The following is a 24,519-nucleotide window of genomic DNA, read 5'->3' as shown; positions in this document are numbered from 1 at the left end:
ACAGGTTTGCATGTCCTAAGTGGAACAGAGGTAAACAGTGATGCATGCTAAACCTTGGAACAACAGGGCTCGGGGATACAGGGATCTAGGTATAGTCTGAAGAGGGGGAGTAATACTAAAATGCTTGACTGTCTTATGATTATTAGTTTTCCATGCCTACTACTGTTAAATAAGACACTTGAGTGGGATAGAAAGGAATGTTGGGAAACATGATTAGAGAAAACTTGTAAGCCCATCTTCAGCCTATAACTGATTGGAATACCTAAAAGGGGTTCTAGAACTTGCTAGAAGTGAAATAGGCCTCATGCAAAGCCTTTGCAGAGTATAGGACCTTAGGTGGACTCCTGAGTCCCATCCAGAACCTTATAAGGTGGGACAGTCTAACTAGACAAGCAGACCAGCCTGGAACAGCTACAGTGACAGAAGATACATCTTTGAAAAACGATCATCAGGAAAAAACCAAAACAAAAATGTCAGCATGACTGGCTACTACAAGAATAAGCAAGCTGTTTGCCAGGAAGACATAAACGCTAGCAATCAAGTTCCTTCAGGACAAACTCCCCTCTAAGGCTGAAACTCAAAGGGAACACACAGCCAAGCATGTAAGCTTGCTGGCAACCACATTGGTCTACCGGTGAGTGGAAGAGGGGGAAAGGCAGCAATGAAGAAATGGGCTGAGTTCAACCACAGTCCATTGACTCCCATCTACCTGGAGATGAGAGAGAGAAAAGGAAGGGCTGGTTGGTCCAAAGTGTGGTGAGACCTGAGGACATTTTGAGCACATGGACAAGGACATAGTCACAGAGAGCTAGAGCTGAGAGTGAAGCATCCAGCTGATAGGAAGTGAGGGGAGATGCACAAGAACACCCAAACTTGCATACGGTACTCATTGACCTAGACTCCATGGCTCAATAATCAGAACTTGACTAAAGGAAGATTACAAAAAAAAAAAAAAAAGTTTTTTGATAAAGGAAACAAGGGTAAATTGCTACAGTTTGGTGAAGATGACCTATACTCAGAGAGGTAATTACTCTAAATACCAAAAGAGAAGGAAGGAATCTTCACATCAAGTATCAATGCTATCCCCTCTGTACACAGGGGAGATAAGGACAGGCAACTTAGACGTTGGCTACCTAAAATGTGGGGCGATAAAGGCACAAAGTGACTGGCTTACAAGGTTTCAAGAGGGTTTTTGTTTAAGAGTATGGGTGGAAAGAAAGAGTCCCCAATGAATAGATTTCATCTTGTCTAGATGGGTCTGGTGAAAGAGATGGGGATAAGATTCGTATGATTCAATAATGAATAATTGTTATCATGACTAATTGCCACTGCCACAATGGTAAAGGTAGAAGTTTTGTAACAAAAACAGGGGGAGTGGTTAAACTTACAGTCCATAAACAGTGGACCCTAAGACCATCAAGGGAGAAGAGCACAAGCAGAATGCAGGCCCTTATCTAGAGAAGCAGCAATGCCAGAGATGGAGGCAGAGATGGGGGCAATGGGGTGGGGGGGAGGCGGAGGGAGGGTGGCTGAGGACTCTAGATTCATGGGAAGAGAGGGACTAAGAGCTGGTGGCCAGGAGGCAGACTTGCAGAATGTGCCCTTTGGAGATGTAAATTATTATATATGCCTGAGTGTTTTGTTTTGTTTTAAAAAGCTAAAGTGGATAGAGAGAAATACTTTTAACTGATGGTACATGGAGGGGATTATAATCATTGTAAAGAACAAGATATATGATTTATTGAATGTAAAACTTATGATATGTCCTGTAAACTTTCACTCAATCCACAATAAAAACCTTTGAAAAAAATAATAAAAGCTTGTGAGCTGCTATGGAAGATACAACTATGGGTCTGTACTTGTCTTAAGCATAAGAGAAAGGAAGAAAACCAAAACTCAAATATGAAACCAGTCTACAGGACTATGATAGCTAAGGTTTTATGTCAACTTGGCTTGGCAGAGATTCTCAGTGGTTTGGCAGTTAATAGGTTGTAACCCCCTTGATGAGATCTAATATAATACAAATCACCACATGATGTGATCTGATGTGATCAGCCCTGATCTGATGTGATTCTCCTATGTGTTGTAACTCCTCATTTCTGTGATGTTAATGAGGTCAGATGTACAGGATTAGGTTGTATCTTGAGTCAATCTCAATTGAGTCAAAGAGAGAGAAGCAAGCAGGGAAGGAGGGACCTACTACCCTCAAGCAACAAAAGCCAAGAATGGAGTGTTTCCTTTGAAGCTCAGGGCCCTGTGCTTTGAAGCTCCTAGATTCAGGGCAGGATTGATGCTAAGATATATGGGGATCGCCAAGGAATGCTGGGCCCACACATGTGGAAAGGAAACAAGGAACTTTCTCCAGAGTTGGTGCTCTGAATCAGACTGTTAGCCTCTCAAACTCTGAGAGAATACATTTCTGATTGTTGAAGCCATCCACTTGTACTAGTTCTGTTATAGCAACAGCACTAGAGGACTAAGACAAGTATTACAGCTCACACCATGGTCTTGTCTATCCCATGACCAGAAGAACTAGATAGTGCCTAGCTACCACTAACAATCATTCTCACCAGGAACACAACAGCTGATTCCAGGTAGAATGGGAGAAAAATGTGGAACAAACTTCAAATTTCTAAAAAAAGACCAGACTTATTAGATTGGTGGAGACTAGAAAATCCCCCAAGACTACTGCTCCAAGATATTTCTTAAATTTAGAACTGAATTCATTCCTGGAGGCCACCTTTCAGACAAATAATAGATGTGCTCATAAAACAAACATCACCAATGTGTACTGTACTCCATTTAAATGATCATCTATATGAAACTGAATGGGCAATATTTAGCTAAAACAAGAAGAGGTGGGCAGGGAAACTAGATTAATGGAAACAGAACCAGAATGGAAATAAGAATGCTGACACATTGTGGAAAATATATCCAATGACACTGAACAATACGTATTGTTAGTAAGTGCTATCGAGTTGGTTCTGACTCATAGCAAGCCTGTATAGGGTTTCCAAGGAGTGGCTGGTGGGTTTGAACCACCAACTTTGTAGTTAAGAGTCCAGTGCTTATCCAACAGCACCACAAAATTGCTAAATGGGAACCCAATTTGCCATGTCAACTTTTACTAAAAATACAGTAATGATGTTGAATCAGCAAAAGAAATAAGTGAAATAAAGACAACAAATACACACAGAAAGGAGATAAAGCAAAAGTAAATGAAATGTGAATACTTGGTGAATCTAAATGAAGGGGAATGGAATTGTACTATGCTTTTGACTTTTCTGTAGTTGAAAAAAAATTCTAAATTAAAAGAAAATTTCAAAATAGAAGTCAATAAAAGGTTATGTCTGTGTAGCTAGCTGTCAGTTGATTTTATTTAGATGAATATGCTATTAATGAAAAATTATTAAATACCACCATGCGATTCCTTCCCATCAAAGCTCACAAAGCTAAAAAAGTAGACTACTATCAGCTTTTGGCCAATGTAAGTAACTTAATTCTATCTCATTTTAAATATTAGTCAGAAAGCAGGTTTGACTTACCTGTACAATTAACTAATAAAATTAACAAATTAACACATGTAAAACACTCAGTCAACAATTTAACATTGGAAAATCTTAATCTTCTGGTTTTAAAATAATTTATTTCATAGGTTTGTTTTAATTTCATGTCTCAGAGCATACATTATTTAACCAAGAGGTGCTGGACAGAGATTGTAGAAAGGAAGGAAACATTTAGGATAAGAAACCGGCTCAATTTCATTAGAATTTGATCCTACCTTATAAACGCTTGCTAGGATAAATTTCTATCATACTTATTTTGTGCTTACAAAAAACATTAACTTCTGAATTTCCAATGGTGTAAATAAAAAATTTTACAATTAAGTATGCATTCAATTGACACACAGGGTAACCAAATAATTCTGTCATCAACATTAGCATAATGTATATTTCCTGTCACTGCACTAACATTAAACTAAACTTCAAACCACAAAAACATTGTGACTAACATTAAAAAGGCAAGCTGTAAGATACTCAAAGCTTATAAAGGACAAATTGCACATGGTTAAGATGGGACATCATTTGACAAGGGCTGGTGGTATGCATATGGCTGTTTTTTTTTATAAGAAGGCCACCGGCAAACAGGACAACAGTGTCGGCCCCCAGCCAACCACATCACAATACAATTCTGATGGAACACATGACCACAAGGCAACCCCATTAGCAAACATCCATTTTCAAAATTCTCTAGGCAAACAACACATTCAGTACAGTGCAACATATCAGCAGGCCAAGTTAACCAATCAGGTTCCATATCTTCATTAGTATTATATGATCCATAAGACCTCCCTTTCCTTTCATATGAGCCTGTCTGATAATATTTATTGGCACATGAACAAGCCTCATTATCACAGTGACTTGCTTTTCCTTGAGAACTGTGAACTGTATTTTGCTTATCTTCAAATACTTCCTTTTCACAGCTTAAAGTGTCTGTGTTTTCACTGTCTGAGTCATTTTCAATATCTTGAGAACCCTCCGACATTTCCTCTTCAGACTGGACTCCAAGACATTTAAATCGCCATACTGGTAAGTTTTTAATATAATCAGTTGGTATCAGAGGGTGAAGCCAAAGGTCAGGGAAAGCTAATCGTTCCAAGAATAAGTCAGGATCTTCGTCCCAATCAGACTGTACAGGAAAATTCTGAAAAGAAGCAATCGGGTGGAAGAGGTAGCTGGTATACCAGTCCCACAGACTTGATAACCATTCTAAGTTATTGGCATTCACTTCATCATTATTGTTGTTGCGCCGTCTCTTCTTCTCAAAGTAATCAATTAGTAAACCATGTCCAAGGTATGTACTGAGAAACAGGGCAGGGTGCGAAGAATAAAACATCCAATCTGCTCTCACCCATGAAGCCAGTGTGGTTGTATTGGAATATCTCAACAATTTTAAGCTATATTCATAAAAGCTATCTAAGTAAGGAAGCTGTAGAAAGCCCAACACAGGTAGCCAGGAAATAATTAATAAAGAATTGTATGTCCCTAAAGTGCTTATGAGAACCACAAATCGCTTTATGGTAGCTCCTTGTGTGATAAATAAGTCCATCCAAGCCATAAGATTAACTAGAACCAAGCTTAAAACGAACAGATCATTTACTTCAGGCTGTAGTGAGCGCAAAAATGAATCCATGGCCTGAAGGGATATAAATTCACCTGTGTGGTTTCCATACCTGTAAATTCCTTCAGGAGTTCTAAGTACATATGATGGCATGTGATATACACCAATATCTATCATATAACTCATGTTGTTCCAATTTTCCACATTAACAAAAATAAACTCAACTCTTCCAGTAAACTTTATACTTAGTGCAGAGAAGAAAGCTGGGGGTTGGTCAAGGTTTGCAAACAGGTATATTTTTACCCAATACTGATCACTTTTATTCCATTCTTCTTTCAAGTGTTCAGCATTATAAATTGTTTTGATACGAGAAGCTGCATGAGCAGTTATCCACTTAAAAATGTGTTCTACTTCAATCTTGCGTCCACTGTATTCTTTAAGCATGACTTTCCCTTTAGAAGTACTTGTTTGTGGAACTGACATAATGAGAGTGGATTGAACCCAGCCTCTTCTCCTGCAGTATCTACAAAAGAGTAAATGGTTAAATAAATAGCTTAGGCTACTACAGGAGCCAGACTGCTCATCTTCACTGTTGTACAAATAATTGATTTTACCCTGAAAGTATCAAAATATACATGAAGTGCACATTTATAAACACTTCCCAAAACAAAATAACCTCCAGATTATTAAAAGTGGTACCAGTATGTAGCAGTTACACTAGAGGAAACAGCAAGCTCTCTTTCTCTAACAGTTTTGTTTTGTATATCTTTGTTTCTTTCTTTCCTTTTTTTTTTTTTTTCTTAAAGAAAAGTGTACCTTGAAAAGTCTGAGTTAAGAGAATCATCAGATACATACTTCAGTGTCTATTAACGTATCTACTATGATAAGCATTGAACTGTGAACCACAAGACCTGCAGTTCAAGCCCACTAGCTGGTCAGCAGGAGAAAAATGAGATTTTCTGCTCCCTTGAAGACTTAAAAAGCCTCAGAAAGCCTATGCAGGTCTCTATGAATCAGAACCAACTCAATGGCACTTAACAATGAAAACAACTGCATTATGTGTTCATAAGAGGCAACTGACAATAAGAAGACAATTTTGGCCCACAAATAATTTTAAATCCTAATAAGATGACAAAACTTAGATGAAATATAAAAACTGTAGACATTCTATTGATAAATGTGCAAAAAAAGTTTAAATAAAGGAATTATCACTGGGAGTTTGAACTAGTGAAGACTGCATGAGAAATTTAGGAATAGAATTAGGTCTTGAAGGGAAGTTAGAATTCAGCTAGGTAAAGAAGAGAGAAGGAAACAGATACCCGACTCAAAGAATCCCTGACTTGAATGCAAGCTTCCTGAAGGTAGGAGTCAAACATCTTTGACAGTGACTGGCACACACAGTCACTGTTACAAAGAAAGTAATCTGTTAACCCAGAAAAGAGCTACTATAAGTCCTTTTTTTTTTTTTTTTTTTTTTTTCATGTATTCAATATCTTCTCTATCTCTCTGAGCATATTAAATGAGGTGACTTTTTTTTTTTTTTTTTTTTTTTTTGTATTCTCTCATCTTGTCATTGAAGACCATGAAAGGAGTATTTTACTTTAACACAGAGGGGAAAAAAGATAAAGTATTTAGATTCTTAGCCTGATATATTCTGTAAACTTTCACTCAACTCCAATAAAAAGTCAAAAAACAAAAACAAAAACAAAAAAACCCAACAAGGAATTCAGTCTAAGAATTATCTCCATTTTCTAAGTAAATAGAAGACTTTAACTAAAATTAAATCATTTGTTTAGTTTTATCAAGTAGGGTCCATGATTCCACTCCTTTAGGGAAAAGGCTCTTGCTATGAGGTTTACAATAATCCTCTCCTCTTGAATAAAAGGAAATGCTGACAAATGACAACTCTTACATTACAGTAGTGGGATTATAAATGAAAACATCTTCCTTATTTTGTTAAAAAAAGGTGAATTTTTTTTTCCCTCAAAAAAAGTTACCATGTAGAAATCTATGATATGTAAAATATACTTCAATACAAATGTTTAAAACCCTACCATGTGAGTACATTTTGTTCATTCCATATCTATAAACAGGTTGTAATAACTATTTAATCTCTTATTTTGCTATTCAGACTATTCACATAAAAATCAGACTATGCTTTATTTTAAAAGCATGGATATTTTAATACATTAAATATATTACACATGTTCATTTGATCGAATTGAGGGGGAAGTCTGTGTGAGTATGTGGCATAGCTTTATATGGATAATATGATTAATTTTTATATCAGGAATTCTGTGATATAACTTAAGATAACGGAAGACAAGAAGTTATGTCATAAGTAATGGTTAGTAATGATTGTGGGAAACTCCCCGGTGACAAAAATCACAGGCCAGCACTCCAAGTTTTTTCTTGAACTGATTCACTACCTTAACAAGGTACATTCCAACACTATCAGTATTCTCTTTCAAGTGAAAATTATATATTCCTACAAAATAAAGTCGCTTCTATTACTTAACACTCTATTTGTCCAATGAAAAACAATAATTCAATGACATGAATTCTAGTCTGGTGTGGTGCTGTAGGTTAAGCAATGGACTGCTAATTTAAAAGTCAGCATTTCAAACTCACCAGCCGCTCCATGAAAACCCTATACAGGGCCTTTATGAGTTGGAACCAGAACCAACTTGATAGCACTTAACAACAACAAACAAGTCAAATGAATATAGATTACTAGATAATTACGATACGTTACATCTCAAGTATCTTTGTTGTTGTTAGATGCCATTGAGTAGATTCTAACTCATAGCAACCCCATGTGATAGATTAGAACTATGCTATAGAATTTTCTTGGCTGTAATCTTTCTGGAAGGAGGTCGCCGGGTCTTTCTCCTGCAGAGTCACTGGGTGGGTTTGAACCACCAACCTTTTAATTAGTTGAATGCATAACCATTTGTGTCAGCAGGGTTCCTTTTAAATATCTTTGTTGTTGTTGTGAAGTGCCATGGAGTCGGTTGCAACTGATAGTGACTCTGTATAGGGTTTCCGAGGAGCAGATGTTGAGTTTGAACTGCTGACCTTGCAGTTCAAATGGCTTTGCAGTCTGGTGCATTAACCCACAGCGCCACACTAGGACTCCTAAATATCTTTAGGTCATTTAAATTTTTTTAATTGCATATGGTACTTGCAATGACACATTTCTACTCGTGGTCAATTCTTTTTATCTTTCTGTAACTACCTCCAAAAATACTTCCAACAATATTTGACTTCTGATTTGTGTTACAAGTCAGATGACAGTCTTTCTAACAGAAAATCTTACTCTGTAAACCTGGCCTTAGTGCATACATTTCTTCATGTAAGAAAACATGTATATTGTTTGTTTACTTTTCAGTTGAGAGCAAAATAATAGTTTTAAGGTTTGTCAATCAAGACAGAATGTAAGAGTCCCATAGGAAAACAAATTCCATATGTCTTATCTTTCTAATTAAAATTACATGTTTTAGGTTTTAGAAAAACAAAATACCAAAACTAATATTTTATAAACATTGGTCAAAATATATTTAAAATGCAAACATATTGTATTAATTTTTAAATTCCAAAGCTAAATAGACATAAAGACTACTGTGCATATTACTTTTTAAGAACAGTGTTGTATTATTGATAAGCACTAGACTGTGGTACAGACCCACCAGTCGCTCCCCAGAAACTCTGTTACAGGGTCACTATGAGTCAGAACAGACTCGAAGACACTTAACAGCAACCAGCACCAATAGAAAAACTTCCAGTGCCAGTTAAAAACAATTAAAGATCTAAATAAACTCAGTAATACCACCATGAAAAACATCCTATAGTTCTTAAAATTAATCTTTTGAAATCTGTTAGAGATCTTTTATGACCTCTTAAGAGAATTTAAAAACTGAAAACTATAGGAAATATGGTTATTCTGTTTTGTTATTCGTGTTTCTGGTGTGGCATGCTATATTTAATATGAACTCTAAGTATTTCTGTTTATTAATGCTGTTTCTTTAGAAAATCATTGTCTTCCTTGGCCTTCTTGGCCTCTCTCCAATCTTCCCTTTCCCTTCCCTGTCCTTTCCATGGGTTCCCATCCCTGATACTCTCATCATAAGCCTCCTAGACCCTACTTACCACTCAGCTCCTGCAATTTCCACATCCTCATCTTCTCCTGCCTACTCCCCCAATCTCCATTCACCAATAGACACACTCACCTCCTATTTCCTCCAAAAAAAGAGCAGTGGATAGACTTGGCAGGAAAAGCCCTACGGAAGAGATCTCTTGGTTGGAGAATGGGATTGTTAAGAGTGAGACAAGGCAATCCCTACTGGATGTGTGTGCAAAAGTAAATAAAACCCACGCCCCTGGACAGTCAGAGCTGTTCAGAAGTTATGGACTTAAGGTTTCTCAGGGCTGCTAAACAGGACAGGAAAGTACCACCGCACAGTGGAAATAATACCTCAAAGGAGGCTGTACCGGCAGTCGTGTTTGGTATTTTTAAAGATCTGAGATCAAAATGATGACTCACTCAATATATGATAACAGCAATTTTTAAAAACTTCCTGTGTAACACTATTCTCTGTCCCATTACATACTGCACTGTAATTCTGAACACTTCCCCCCCCATTATCTCCCTATTTTGTTCTTGGGTATCTCCATAATTCTCAAAAGAGAAAAACTTCTATAGCAAGAATCGTTTTTACTCTAGTTGACTTTTGAAATAAGATAAAACATGAACACAATGACAATATTAAAACTATACAAGTAACTGTGTATCACAGCCTTTATCTTTGAGATGAAACTAAAAAAGAAGATGAAATAGAAGTGCTTATCTAATAACAAAAAATGAATAATTCAATTAGCAAAAGAGCAAAAAGTTGCTAAAAAAGGCCTCTTATATAATAAATAATATGTAGGATTATTTAAATATTGGAGTCCTGGGATGGCACTGTAGGATAAGCACTAGACTGGTAATCGCCAGACTGGCAAGTCCAAAACCACCAGCTACTCCTAAGAAACCCTACACAAAGTTGCTATCAGTCATCACAGACTCGACGGCATTTAACAACAAAAACAAATTTAAAGATTAGTATGAAAGATTGAGGAGAAAATACCCAGAGATAGCTTAGATGTACTTTCTCACCAGTCTCCAGCTATCATAAAGTCAGAAAGCTTTCCAAAGCTAGATATATCTGCACTAAGATCCACTGGACCTAATCATGACATGACCGATACAGTTTGCTTTTCAACATCACACTAAAAAGAAAAAAGATCAAGTAGTAGTTTTAAATTAATAGATTATCTTCATTTTGTGTTGTGTTTAGTTTATTTTGGGGTTTTTTTTTACTAATATTATCTAACAGCTTAGATTATAATGTGTTTAACCTTTACATTTTTATATATCTGTTTTTACTTAGTATTTTCTAAAATATTTGTAAATTATATGCAATCACCAATAAAGGGAAGAAAAAAAAGCAACCCAAAATCATCACTTAAACTCTATTTGGAAAGATGGAGTTGGAACAAAATACTAAAGATCTTTGTTAAAACACGGGATAGAAATAAAAATGATTTCCTTTTCAGAAGACCATTAAGATTTAGACTACCTTGAGCATTTGGAGCTTTTTGGTTTGATAAAGGAGACTAAATCTGAGCAAGTGATACAAGAACTTCCCTTCCTCCTCAGGACAAAACAAACACAATGGAGAGAAAAGCAAACATCTAGCCAAAGACAAAGGATAAAGAGTTCAAAGCACTGAGCCGTAGCAGTCATATGGAATGGATTTTGATAGCCATTGCTAGCCAATAGGTCGTCTTTTGTGGTCAAGGGCTATAAAGGGCATAGATAAAGTCAGTGTATCTACCTACATTAGAAACTGCCTAATAACTGTGGAGTTTTCTAGATATGTAACATGTTCAACATGGAACAGTATGCTGTACATGCTAATCTTTTATTAACTATTTGTTGAATGTCTAATAAATAAATGCTGTGGGTTAATGCACCAGACTGCAAAGCCATTTGAACTGCAAGGTTGACGGTTCAACCTCACCAGCTGCTCCTAGGAAACCCTATACAGGGTCGCTATGGGTTGGAACCGACTCAACGACACTTACCAACAGCAACAATAAATAAATAGGGGAAAGTTATAACTTGGAAGCACTAAGAATGGAAATAAGCATTTAAAAAAATATGACAGCGTGAATACTGAAGATGAAAAGAAAGAAAAAAAAATATCTCCAAGGATTCTTGTATGAGAATATGAAAAACAAAAGAACAAAGCAGTAAAGGGCAGAAAAAGGAAAGGTAGAAAGAACACGTGCTTTACTAAAGGGACGATGAATCTGATTTTGAACACCAGATTTCATGAAAAGAGGGCATATGTAGGGATAGTTATATGATACATGGGAAAGAGCATCAAAATATAAATTACAAGTAAGGATTAGGGAAGAAACTTTAGATAAGCACAGAGATGTCACTTTGGCAAAGAAACCAAAACAAGAAGGACGAAAGACATACTCTTAAAAAATATCCCCACCAGTAAAAACACTCAAGTGTAGAGAAAGAACAGGAAGAGGAGAGAGACAGATGGCTGAGAAAAACTAAATAACTTCCAGCTTATCAAAAATACTAATCAAGACCCTCTATAATAAACAATGTGTTAAAAATTATGATTAGCTTCAGTTCAAACAAACATCATCTTTATTAAACAAGAAAGACAAAAGCAAGATTGAAATTCTACGAACTGCCTAATCAACTTACCTGGGGTCACTGGAACAGTTAAAAGTGCCTGTACGTATTCCAAATCTTGACACCTTTTTAACCATTTTCTCCCAGTGGATTTTACCCACTAAGGGACTTCTGTCATTTGCTATGACCTATTACCACAAAAAGCAAAAAAAAAAAAAAAAGAAAGAAACTTTAGTTACATGGAGTCAAATCAACCATTTATATTTATAATATAACTTTACATTGTGAAAATGATAAGCTGTCCCCAGTTCTTATTGCTTACTATATCATTATATCATCAGTGAATTCTTATAGAAAGAACAGCTATCCAACTGGAAAAGATTTAAAACACTGAACACAGTATATTAAACTTTCACACTCTGTAGTAGTTACATAGAGTGGGTGTTAATACCAAATTAAAAACTAGCTCCATTCTCCACTTAATTCTGGAGAATTAAGTTACACAGGAAGAAAATGTCCTCAAAGTCATCCTGTTTGCTCTGAAAAGAAAATGTAAAAGAATAATCCAAGGAAAGCCTCCTAAAAGTTATCATGTGTGGGTTCAAGGAGTTCAAATTTCACTTTTTTTCTAAGTATAATTATGGAGCCAAGAGTCAAACACATGTTTTCTATTAAACTATGCTTTACTAAAATCAACACTGGTACTTAAGGCTTTTTCTTTAAAAAATCATGAAAAATTCTAACATTTAAAAAGAATTACCATAATGAATTCTACATTCTTGACCATCTCCAAATTTGCAAAGAGCTTTCAAATATGATTAAGAGATTAGGATTAAGGGGGGAAAGGAAGGAAGGGAGGGAAGAAGAAAAAGAAAAGGAAAAAGAAAAATATTAAAAATTAACCTTCAAAATACGTAATGATTCCTCTCATTTATAAATATCAGCCTTTCTAATTGTCAACAAATCCCCCCCTTATCCCCTTACCTCTCTGCCTTGAATGAAGAATTTCAATATACCAGTAAAAAAAACCCCAAAACAATATATATATATATAGCATACATTTTTACAGATGACATAACTAAATGAGAATTTAAAAGCATAAAATGCCTAACTAATGTTTGCATGAAACCAGTTGTTCAATTTATTTTAAACCCAGGGTATATGGGCCAAGTTTATTCTCATGAATGGTAAATTATTAATACTATTCAAAATCACAGCACAATACTCTGGAGGCCTCTAACCTTTCTGGGAGGAAGGGCCTTTTTCTTGCTCACAAAGCCTCCAGGAAGTGAAATCCCGGGTGGGAAATGGGTTTCAATAGTAAACTCCCTAAGAAGGCAAGATGTGGAGTTACCTCAACTGATGCAATTAGAAAGGGCTCATCCAATGTCCTAAATGATAGGCAATTGAGGTTTCAGCATAAATTAAACTTGGTAGAGTTTGATTAAATGATAATAAAAATGTTAATATTTTCACAAAATAACTCATTCAGCTAAATCATGTGGCATGATGAAGCATTCTTAGCTTTTTACTTAGTCTCATCAACTAATAAGTGTCTCCTACTAATAGCTCATATTCTAAAAGAATGCATGAGCATGATGGTTCTGAGTGGCATTCACACTGCTGCTGTCGAGTTGGCACTTAACAACCCCATATAGGGTTTCCAAGGAGCAACTGGTGATTTGAACTGCTGACCTTGCAGTTCAAACCAACCTCATGGTCCAGTGCATTATTCCACAGTGCAACACCAGGACTTCTTTTCACACTGCTAGTTCTATTAAAAAAGAGCTCTGGTAGTGTAGCGATTACCAGTCGGGCTGCTAACCACAAGGTCAGCAGTTTGAAACGACCAGCCATTCGGCAGGAGAAAGATGAGGCTTTCTGCTCCTGTAAAGATTCACAGCCTCCAAAACCTTATACAGGATCGCTACAAGTTGGAACCGACTCCATGGCACACCACCACCACCAGTCCTATTAAAAAGGGAGGCATATTCCTTGAGAGTTCAAGAAGGAGGTTGCTTTCTAAGCGGAGAGTATTTTCAGAGATTAGAAAAAACTGAAAGTGCAACCTGCATTCTAAATCTGGAACAGACTTGGTAAGCAATCTGGAAGTGAAGCAATGTATCCATTTTGCTTTCTAAAGTATGGGTCCTTTACTCTAATAGAAGTCCTTACACTTACTTACCAGCTAGTGCCTACCATATCCCACATCTATGTGCTAACTGAATATACAAACTGAACTAAACAATTTTCAACTTTTTATAGCTTAGTAACTCATTCTTCTTTCTTTTACAATGAAAAGTCCTTTCCGCAGTAACCTGGTTACAAGGTTCTCGGAACAATGCAACTGAACATCCCAGCCAGCCATAAATTTGATCAATTTAGTGCATTCTAAAATACACTTTTGCACATTTTTAAAGGTAGGATTTAATACCGACTAGACTGCTTAGTATATCTTTTTAAATACTGTTAGTTCCCAATTGAACAATTTATTGTTGTTAAGTGCTGTAGAGTCGTTTCCAACCCACAGTGACCCTGTATAGGGTTTCTAAGGAGCAACTGATGAGCTTGAACCACCAACCTTTTTGCTCAAATGACTTTGCAGTCCAGTGCATTAGCCCACAGCTCTACACTAAGACTCCAACAATCATGATGTTTAATTAGGTAACTACTTGCAACAACAGGAGTGCTATGCTATGTCTGATATTTTCAGCATTCCTTAATACACAGTTCTTCAAAAAGTTTGTGGAAAATGAAATTCAAAAGATAATGGAAATTCATACAAACTCTCTATTTCATTATAGCAGGATACTTTATATGTCTTTACTTACAAACCTTAGGCCAACCTAAATTTATATATATCAACTGTATAAAATCATTAAAAATGAAGATGAGTAATTGACAAAAATAAAATTCTGTGGCATTTAATTAATTTTTTTTTGGTATTCTCTAGGCCTTACTTTAAGAATAAACATGGAACTTTGTCACCAACACAAAGGATAAAGTGGTTCATCATGCCTTTTCCCTTAAGAGAGGCATCATGAAGGGGATAAATATATAGAACCTCCCTTTAAAAAGCTATTCACCTAAGAGCAAATGTAAATAAGTATAAAAACAGTCAGTAATTCTTTTCAGCCAAACAGGAAACATATTACCATAATACTTCAATAAATATTGACTCAAAATCTTACTTAATCCATACAGTGCTTTTTACTACTACACCAGTCTCAGGACTTAAAATCCCTCATATTCCTTTAAATTCCTTATGTACACAGGCAGTAGAAAACAAGTATCCCAATCCTTCTTTGAACTATGACAAAAATCAAGAAAGAAATAGAAATGCTAAGACAAGGATAAATCTGTAAAGTTTGCTAACATTTCCATTTCAAAAGTCTATCCACTGTGCCATCTGTCTCTTAGGCCAAGAGCTTGTTTTGAAAGAAAATATCTTCTATTTATGATGCCAGGAAGAGTACAGTGGTAAGAGAATCACAGAAGTCACAAAACTGGAAAATAGTACCACCAGGCCTCCTTGATATGAATAGATCATATCCTAATATTTTTTCTTTAATGTAAGGCTAATTAACAAGCACGAATTCATCTTAAAATTATTGAGAAATATAGGAAGGTTATTAACATGAGTGGTACTGTGGGTTAAGGCGCTGGACTACAAGGTTGGTTTGAACTGCAAGGTTGGCAGTTCAAACTCACCAGCTGCTCCTTGGAAACCCTATACAGGGTTGCTATGAGTCGGAGCCTACTCGACGGCACTTAACAACAATAACATTAACATATATAATTCAGAAAATAAACTTATTTTGAGTTGCAGAAAAAATCAAAATCATAAAGAATATGAGACGAATTAAATAAACTAAAGAAACGTACTTTTACTTTTGGAGTCATATTATATGTAGTATTACCAAGAATGATAATCAGTGCAAATTATCTATATCTTCAGATAGATAATGAACCTACCAAGCTGAGTGGACAGCTAAGTTGCTGTTTTCAGGTGTCACTCAATCAGTTCCAGCTCCTAGCAACCTTATGCATGTATGTCCAACAGAATGCAACAGTCCCGGTCCTGCATCATCCTTACAAGTGTTGTCATGTTTGTGCCCATTATTGCAGCCACTATGCCAACCCATCTCAAGATAGACCCATTTTTCCTAAAATATGTGAATCTAGTTATTCCTTCAATGGCATGATATATGAAGCCTAAAGTCATTATTAATAGTTATATGTTACCTAACTACCTTTTTTCTCAATACATTAAAAACAACAACAACTATAATTCATCTGATTACGGAAATAATATTAGAAAATTGATGGAAAAAGAAAGAACTTTGATGTGCTTAAATACTTCTAAACAGAATATCTAAAATAAACCCAATTTAAAGCAGATTGAATTGGCCAGAATCGATGTATCCTTATCTATAAAAAGCATGATTCACACATTTTAAGAAATGATTTAGTAAAGTGAAATTAGCCAGCTTTTATTAAAATACAGATAAGCCATGAACAATGTGTGTGTGGGGGGGGGCGGGGTTAGGAGAGTCGACCTCCTGCACAGTCAAAAATCCACATTTAACTTTTGCCTCTCCCAAAACTAATATACTAATAGTCTACTGTAGACCTTCTGGTCACATAACATAACCTTACTCATAACATAAACAGTTGGTCAACACATATTTAGTATGTTATATGAATTATACTCATGTCCTGGTGTATCAATGAGCTGAACTTTTTTAAACACAAGGTCAGCAGTTCAAATCAACTAGCTGCTCTTTTGTATTCTTTGTCAGAGATTATTCTTCTAGACTAAGCCACTTGACATATGTCAAACACTGGTGCCAAGATATATAAACCAGACAGTGGTGATCAGTACAGCAAACCATATAAATATATATTAAAAACCATTTTCAGAGAAAATAATTTAGTAACTAGAATTTATAATGCTAACAATTCACTAGCATCCATTAAAAAATTTGTTCTTCACTTCAATCAAAGGTCACCTTATAAGAGTCCCTTGTCACTGTCTCCTTACCCTTCTTTCTTCTCTTAGCACATCCCACTAACTGATGTTAGAGTAAATATTTATTTAGTGCCTGCCTCATTCAACTGCAATGTGAGCTCCCTGAGACAGCAAGGACTTAGCCCATGTATGTTTCCTGTTATATCTTCAGGGCCTGATACACATAATATTTTCTTAATAAACTGTTCAATGAATTTGCAACATATCAAAAAAGTTTAATCCATGGATATCTTTAATATGGCTCTATGGAGTCCTGGGGTGGCACTGTAGGATAAGCAGTTGACTGCAAGGTCAATTTGAACCACAAAGTTAGTGGTTCACACTTATCAGTCACTCCTTGGCAACCTACACAGGGTCAATGAGTCGGAGCTGACTCGATGGCACATAACAACAGCAGTCATGGTTTTGTGACTCCCACAAAAATTACTGGGTGGGGCTATGCAAATAAAGTGCTTGTGGCCCACCAAGGGGATTGGACAACAATCATGCAAATTGGATGCATGGAATCCTGGTAGGGGTGGGACCATGCAAACAAAGTTTATGGACTCCTAATGAGGGGATTGCTCAGTTTTGTCACCTTGCTAGGCTTAGAGGGAGCCAATTCCATCAATAAGAAGAGCTGGGAGTGGAGCACGTCATGTGAACCCAAGGTCCCTGCACTCAGAACCTCCTAGATGCAGGAGACAGAGAAAGTTGTAACACCTGAGACAGTGTGAGACAAGCACAGCAGAGCCTAATGGCACTGGTATAAGCAGCAAGAACTAGGAGCTGGCACAAGATGATACTGTGGGTAGAGGGAGAGAGCTGAAGGTCTACAGACAGGAGGCTTCCTGGCAGAGTCGAGTGCCTCTGGGTACTTATCAGCAGAGCTAATTAGATTTACAATAATTGGCCAAGCAGGGCAGAAGAAAGACCTCAGTGAAGGTGGAGAGAGGGTACTTGGGTAGAGGTGGGAGGCTAATCCTCCGGGGCTGAGAGGAGGTCTATACAGAGAGAAGAGTAGAGAGAGCTTTTCGGCACTGAAGAAAGGAGGGATGTACTCCCTTCTTCAAGTGCCAGGGGAACCTTCTAAGACTGTGTCTGTGTGCTTCCTGATCCTGATCCTGAATTATAACCTGTTACTTTCCTAATGCAAAGGGTTTTCCAGAAGTTCATGGATAAATGGAATTTTCCCCAAAACTTTTTGAAGTCCCCTTATAAACTCCATCACTATGAATATGGTTTTTGAGTTTTGTGTGGCCATTGCAACAAATTAACAAACTCAGCAGAGAAATAGAGAGTGCCTTAGGAGGCACAGCTAGTGTCAGAATTGGTAAAAAGACTGGAGATTGGAGGCGTGTCTGACCTCTATCTACCTCACAGGAATCAGTTTTGGGCTGATGCTGATGTTGATTCTCCTCTCTCCCCTGAAGGTAGAGGAAGTTTGATATCACCACACACATTTTTACCACAGGACATCAAAAATATTAGATCATTTATTCATAAAACAATAATATAGTGTTAACTAGTGAGTCGGGATGTGTTTGTTATCTATAGGCAGCATCCTATCTCCAAAAGAATTTCCAGACTTTTGACATGGCTCTTCCAAGTTTTGAGTGCTCAGCAACGTTACCATTCATCTCTATGGGGTCATCAATGTGGGTAACCAATTTTTAGACTAGAACACAAGGCCTGGCCACCCAAATCAATCTCTCTAATAAATATCAAACTACTCAATCTGATAAATCTCAATCAGACTACTAGGAATAAATAAGTGGGAAAAAGTTTACTTAATAAATTTTAGTTTCAGAGACAATACAGTTTATTTTTAACTAAATCAGAAATAAACTAGAAGAATTTGAGTGGCTAATATGTAGATGGAAACCATATCCTTCTAGATTTGATAAACTTAATTATCTGGAGGGTGAAACACATTAAGAAAGGAAAGGAAAGGCTACAGATATGCAAAGCAGTCACTTGAAGATTTCTCACATCTCAAATCTTTAGCACAGTAAACTATGGTTTTATGGTTTCATTCTTATTAGATACATATGTTTTTATTTGAGGCCACAAGCAACAACAAAAAAATCTATCCACAATCATACTGCAAATCAGTAACAGGATTAGACCTGCAACTACCATCTCAGAACTCAGCATTTTCTACTATATTTTCAGTCTTTGTTCTCAGAAAGAAATCTGAAACGGCTACTTTCAGACATTGAACCAAACTCCAATGTAAAATTACGACAGCATAAAACAAGAAATCTCATCAGTGTTATAAACAAACAAATAAACACACGTGGCTCAATGGTTCAGCACTTTGCTGTTAAGAACTCACCAGTCACTCCATGGGAGAAAGACCTGGTGATTTGCTCCCATGAAGATTGTTGTTGGTAAGTGCTGCTGAGTCGTTTCTGGCTCATAGTGACTCTGTATAAGGTTTCTAAGGAGCAGCTGGTGAGCTTGAACCACTGACCTTGCAGTTCACATCGACCTTGTGGTCCAGCGCAGTGCCACACAAAGCCTAGAAAATCCTCTGGGACAATTCTATTCTGTTACATAGGGTTCCGATGAGTTGTAAGTGATTCGATGGTACCTAACAACAGCAATATCCCACGATGGCTCTTCCCCTACAGCCACAAAGCTGGCTATTTTCCTAAGACCAGAATTCATTTTTAATTTATGATTTTTCTTTTAGATACAAAAATTATTTAGTCCAGTGAATTCAAAACAGGAGTTAACAAGATAAGTCATGAAACAAAATGAATATATGTGTGCACATGTGTTTCACTTTAATGAAGACCAACAAAGTAAAACAGATTTGCTTCTGCTGATTCTAAACAACAACAACAACAAAGCCAACTCCCTTTCCCTAAAAGTTCCTTTTTCCATTTCTTCCATTTTCCTTTTCCTGGGTTGCAAAAGCTCTTTAAGAGGACAGTGGCGTCTCCCTGAGGACTGAGTTATGCCTTAGAAGAATGCTGTGAGTACAAGGGCTTGTGAATACTATTTTGGTAAAAGTAATCTATTTTAAATGTTCTCAAATTATCAAGAACAGTCACTGTTTCTGATACCTGAACCAGCCAGATGCCATCTTTTGTGTCTTCTACAAGCTCATAGAAATGCATTTCACCACTGAAATTGGTACTGGAAACGGATTCAGATGCTTCTTCTTCCTTGAGAGCCGAATACAGCTCACCTTCCATCAAGTCACCTGAAGAAAGAAAAATAACAGAACACTAGTAAGATTTTGAAAGGTCAAAATATTGAAAAAAAAACCCACCAAAAACCAAAACAACGACTCTCCTAACTTCATAATTGGAGTACTGGTGTGGCATTGTTGGTTAATGCGCTAGATTGCAAAGTTGGTTTGAACTGCAAGGTTGGCAGTTCAAGCTCACTAGCCGCTTCTCGAAAACCCTATAAAGGGTCACAATGGGTCAGAACTACTTGTCGGCACTTAACAACAACTTCAACAATTAATTCCATTTTACATCATTAAGAATCCTGTTGCACTTTTATTTTCTATAGGAAAGAATAATAAAACTTGAATATACCCATTAAGATTCATATATTCAATTAAACAATTACGAACAACGTGTCAAGGGGAGCCCCTGGGTGGTGCAAATGGTTAAGTGTCTGGCTGTGCCCACCCAGAGGTATCTTAGAATAAAGGCCTGGAGATTAACTTGTGAAAATGCAGCCACTGAATTCAGCCTATGGAGCACAGTTCTATTCTCCTACACATGGGATCATCATGAGTCAGAATTGACTGAATGGCAATTAGTTGCTTAGTTCTGTGTCAGGAAAAACAAAGAGTCATCTCCTCATGAAGATTATTTCTAATGGGCCTGTCACACACTTTATTGGGAAACTACTGAATCTGTGTCAGTCTAAAAAGCCATCACAATATTAAAGTTATTTCATTATGTATATAACATGCCCAGGCTTCAAATACGTTTCCAACAGAATAGTTTCTATACCTCTAATTTAAAAGATTAAGAAATGGGTTTACGTAATTTGCCATCAGCCTTGCTTAAAATAGTAACAGGCTTACATGACCTGGAGATTACAACTTGATTTATTAGAACAAACTCTATAGTCGGACACAAATTTAGTGTAAATTCCGAGCTTTAGACAAATTCTCTTTTGCCTTAAACATGAAGCGGTAGAAAACTAAGCACTACACCAGGGTAACAGTAAAACCATTCACACTAAGTACTTACTAATGTTGATAAATTGCTATAGCAAGACTTCTCTGCTACCAAATGTGTGATCTTGAGTCATATTTTTGTGGGCTATGTAAATTCTAAGATTGGAAAGGCGCTCTGGTAGCGTAGTGGTTATGAATCGGGCTGCGAACCTTAAGGTCAGCAGTTCAAAACTACCAGCCGCTCCGCGGGAGAAAGATGAGGCTTTCTACTCCCGTAAAGATTTACACCCTCGGAAACCCTGCACAGGCTCGCTATGGGTCGGAACCGACTCGATGGCACTTAACAACAACAACAAAATGTAAATTCTTTAGATTTTTTGTAGCTTTCTTTTCGTAACAACAACAACAAAACCAACTTTGTGTTTTGGGAAGAAGTTTACACAGCAAGTTTTTGTTGTTGTTAGGTGCCATTGAGTTGGTAATGACTCATAGCGACCCTATGTACAACAGAACGAAACACTGCCCGGTCCTGGACCAACCTCACAATTGTTGCCACGCTTGAGTCCATTGATGCTGCCACTTTTCCAATCCTCACTGGGGGTCTTCCTATTTTTTTCTCTGACCCTCCACTCTACCAAACATAATATCCTTCTCCAGCACCTGGTCCCTCCTGACAATATGTCCGAAGTATGAGAGATGAAGTTTGGCCATCCTGGCCTCCAAGGAGCACTCTGGCTGTACTTCTTACAACACAGATCTGTTGGTTCTTTTGGCAGCCCATGGCACTTTCAATATTCTCCTCTAACACAGCAAGTTTCCCATTTAACAATTTCCATACAAACTGTTCAGGACATTGATTACATTTTTTTCACAATGTGTCAATATTATCTGTGTGTTCTGTTTGTTCCATTTCCAGCACTCTAGTTTCCCTGCCTGCTTATTTTTGTCTTTTAAAAGAATATTTTATTGCATTTTAAGTAAAATTTTACATAGCAAATTAGATTCCCATTCAACAAATTTTTATACAGATTGTTCCATGACATTGGTGACATTTTCCATAATGTGTCAACAGTTATCATTATTTCCATTCTGTTTATCCTGTCTCCATTAATCTAGCTTCCTGCCCCTTCTTCCATACTCACCTGTGCTTAGGGTTAATGTTGACCATTTGGTCTCATAAAAGGCTCATAGGTTGCATTGTTTATCTTAAAAATCAATCTATTATTTGGATTAAAGTTTATTTCCAGAAGTTTTATATGGATTTCTTGAACACTCTTAACAAGAACTTTTATGTCCAAAGGAAGGCAACAATATAAAAGTCAAAAGGAAAACAATGTGTGACCAAATTACTTTACTGTGAAAAATGATTTGGTTTTAGAGATATTTCCCATTTATAATCCTGGAGAGTTTATACAGACCTTTTACTTTAGGTACTATTCCATCCCCTCCCCCGCCCCTGCATCCTGATAGTGTGACTCTATAGGATAAGCACTGGATCTAAAGGTCAGTTTGAACCACAAGGTCGGTGGTTCAAACTCACCAGCTTGAATTGGAAACCAAACTTAACAACATAAACCAGTCAGTAAACAAAAGGCCAGGGGAAAAAAACAAGATTCTGTACTTTCTTTAAAGAAAAATATCAGTTTTGCAGAGGGTTCCCTCTTCCAAACCAGGAATGAGACAGGAGCTTTATAACCTTTAACCTGAAAATATGCAAATGTTAAGCTCCTCCACAGTTAGCAAGTATTCTTGTCTAATACACTACATGTTTGTAGGGTACTAAATAAGGGAAAAAAATGGGTCTTACAAAAGACACAGCTGATAGATACACTTAAAACAACAGAAAAGATAACCATCAGTTTCAACTGCTTCTTAGAGCAATCCAGAATGCCTTTCTCAAATTACAGTACATCCCCCTTCCAGGAAGTATATCTAAACAAAGATATACTTTGTCCATGGTGAAAAAAATTGAACCATGTTTTTCATCCAAATCAGAAGTTACTGAAAATACATTCTTTACGATGTTAAACATTCTCTTAGAACAATTTCAGCTCTATTTGTCAACCCATTTAAGTGCAGCTGGGCTGTGACACAGAAGGCCAAGAGGAAAAAAATTTACATCTTTGAGCAAAAAATTTTTTTTTAATCCTGACATATAAACTCTTTGAAAACAAAAATAAACCAAAAACCACGGCAGGCATTCGTACAAAATGTTCACCTTATTTTCACCAAACTTAATGTAGGAAGAAGCTATCACTGCACAAAAATACACTTTATCGGTACACTCATTTTACAAAATGTCAATCTTAGGGCCAAGTGCTTCTTTGATAGTAAGTATTCCAATGACACTCTCCCCTCCCGGGAACACTGCTATCTAAAGGACAACAGTTTCGGAGTTTCTCTTTTCTTGTATCCTTATGAATTTTAACTGATTCTCATGCTTTCCAACGTGTCTGCAACTGAATGACACTCCCGAATTTTGAGAAAAATCACTAAACGTGGCAGATAAACCTAAGAAGCTGCACTTTAGACTTATATTTACAAATATTTTCGAAGACACACAAAATCTCCTACAAATAATTTCCGTCTCATTCTGAATTCTGGGATTCACAGATTTTATTGTAGAAAACCTGGACAAAGAAATCTTAGGCAGCTCTCGGAGTCCTCGGCTTAACCCTTCCAGGTACTGCCTCATTCTAGGGAATCACCAGGTACAAGGATACAGGCCATCGCCCCGGGTGGAGGAGATAACAGGGTGCCCGATACTTGCCTGACTTTTCCACCAGCTCCCGGACATCCTTCTTCTCCGGCAGCCCTGAGTATCCCAGCCCTCGGCACTCCAGAATGGTCTTCAGCTTCTTGAAGCTCAATGCCACTGGATCCACCAACTGGGTGGCGAAGATGCCAGTTTCATACCACACAATGGCCTCAAAAAACCTGGCCAGGACGAACAGGACCAGAAAATATAGGAGCAAGAAAAAAAGCTTCAGCCACATCTTCCTCTGCAGCTTCTTCTCTCTATCCAGAGCTCGGAATATTTAAAAGAGGAGGGGATAGGGGAGGGGGGAGGGGAGGGCAGTGTATGTGGACACCAGCCTGGGCAGGAGCAGTATTGGAGCTGGGGGCCCGGCGCCTTGCTGTCACTGCGGGGCCATCCCCAGCGGGGCGGCAGGTGGAGCTGGGTCTCTGGGTGTGAGGAAAACACTGGGGGGCAGAGGCGCACAGCCCCGCGCGGGGCCTTCCAGTCCAGAGACGGGAAAAACAAATGGGAGGAACTCAAAAACCTCTATTAATTAACCACCCAAAGGAGTGGGGCTCAGAGAAGCCTTCGGCAAAGAATAAAACGAGGGACGTTTCCCCAGGTGTCCCCGAATGAGGGGGTCACTGATGAGGTGGCGGGGTCGGCCTTCCAGTAGCGTAATCTGAAAGGGGGAGGTGGACCCAGAAGAGAATTCAAATCCACAAACGACGCTAGGGTACGAGGTGCAGGCGGGGCCAGCGGGGTGGCAGGTCCAGGAGGCGGTTGGGGAC

General features: G+C 37.5%; 1 protein-coding gene across 1 annotated transcript; it reads right to left on the bottom strand.

Moving 5' to 3' along the window:
• Positions 1 to 3,620: 3,620 nt before the first annotated feature.
• RNF103 (ring finger protein 103) lies at positions 3,621 to 24,487 on the bottom strand. Its single transcript, XM_006875861.1, has 4 exons — positions 23,759 to 24,487; positions 19,910 to 20,049; positions 11,897 to 12,012; positions 3,621 to 5,644 (listed from the first exon to the last, which is right to left on the bottom strand). The coding sequence occupies exons 1-4, from the start codon at positions 23,982 to 23,984 to the stop codon at positions 4,069 to 4,071; spliced, it is 2,058 nt and encodes a 685-aa protein (XP_006875923.1). The 5' UTR covers positions 23,985 to 24,487; the 3' UTR covers positions 3,621 to 4,068.
• Between the last annotated feature and the right edge of the window lie 32 nt (positions 24,488 to 24,519).

This window comes from Chrysochloris asiatica, unplaced genomic scaffold (genome assembly GCF_000296735.1).
Source record: "Chrysochloris asiatica unplaced genomic scaffold, ChrAsi1.0 scaffold00341, whole genome shotgun sequence".
In the NCBI taxonomy this organism is placed as follows: Eukaryota; Metazoa; Chordata; class Mammalia; order Afrosoricida; family Chrysochloridae; genus Chrysochloris; species Chrysochloris asiatica.
This window is presented reverse-complemented; position numbering and strand designations above follow the sequence as displayed.

Coding starts and splice junctions, on each gene's coding strand:
- RNF103 (XM_006875861.1), bottom strand. CDS start 23,984: ATGTGGCTGAAGCTTTTTTTCTTGCTCCTATATTTTCTGGTCCTGTTC. Junction 12,013..19,909: donor ATGGCATCTGGCTGGTTCAG/GTATCAGAAACA, acceptor TTGTGGTAATAG/GTCATAGCAAATGACAGAAG. Junction 5,645..11,896: donor AACTGTTCCAGTGACCCCAG/GTAAGTTGATTA, acceptor ACTCTTTTGTAG/ATACTGCAGGAGAAGAGGCT.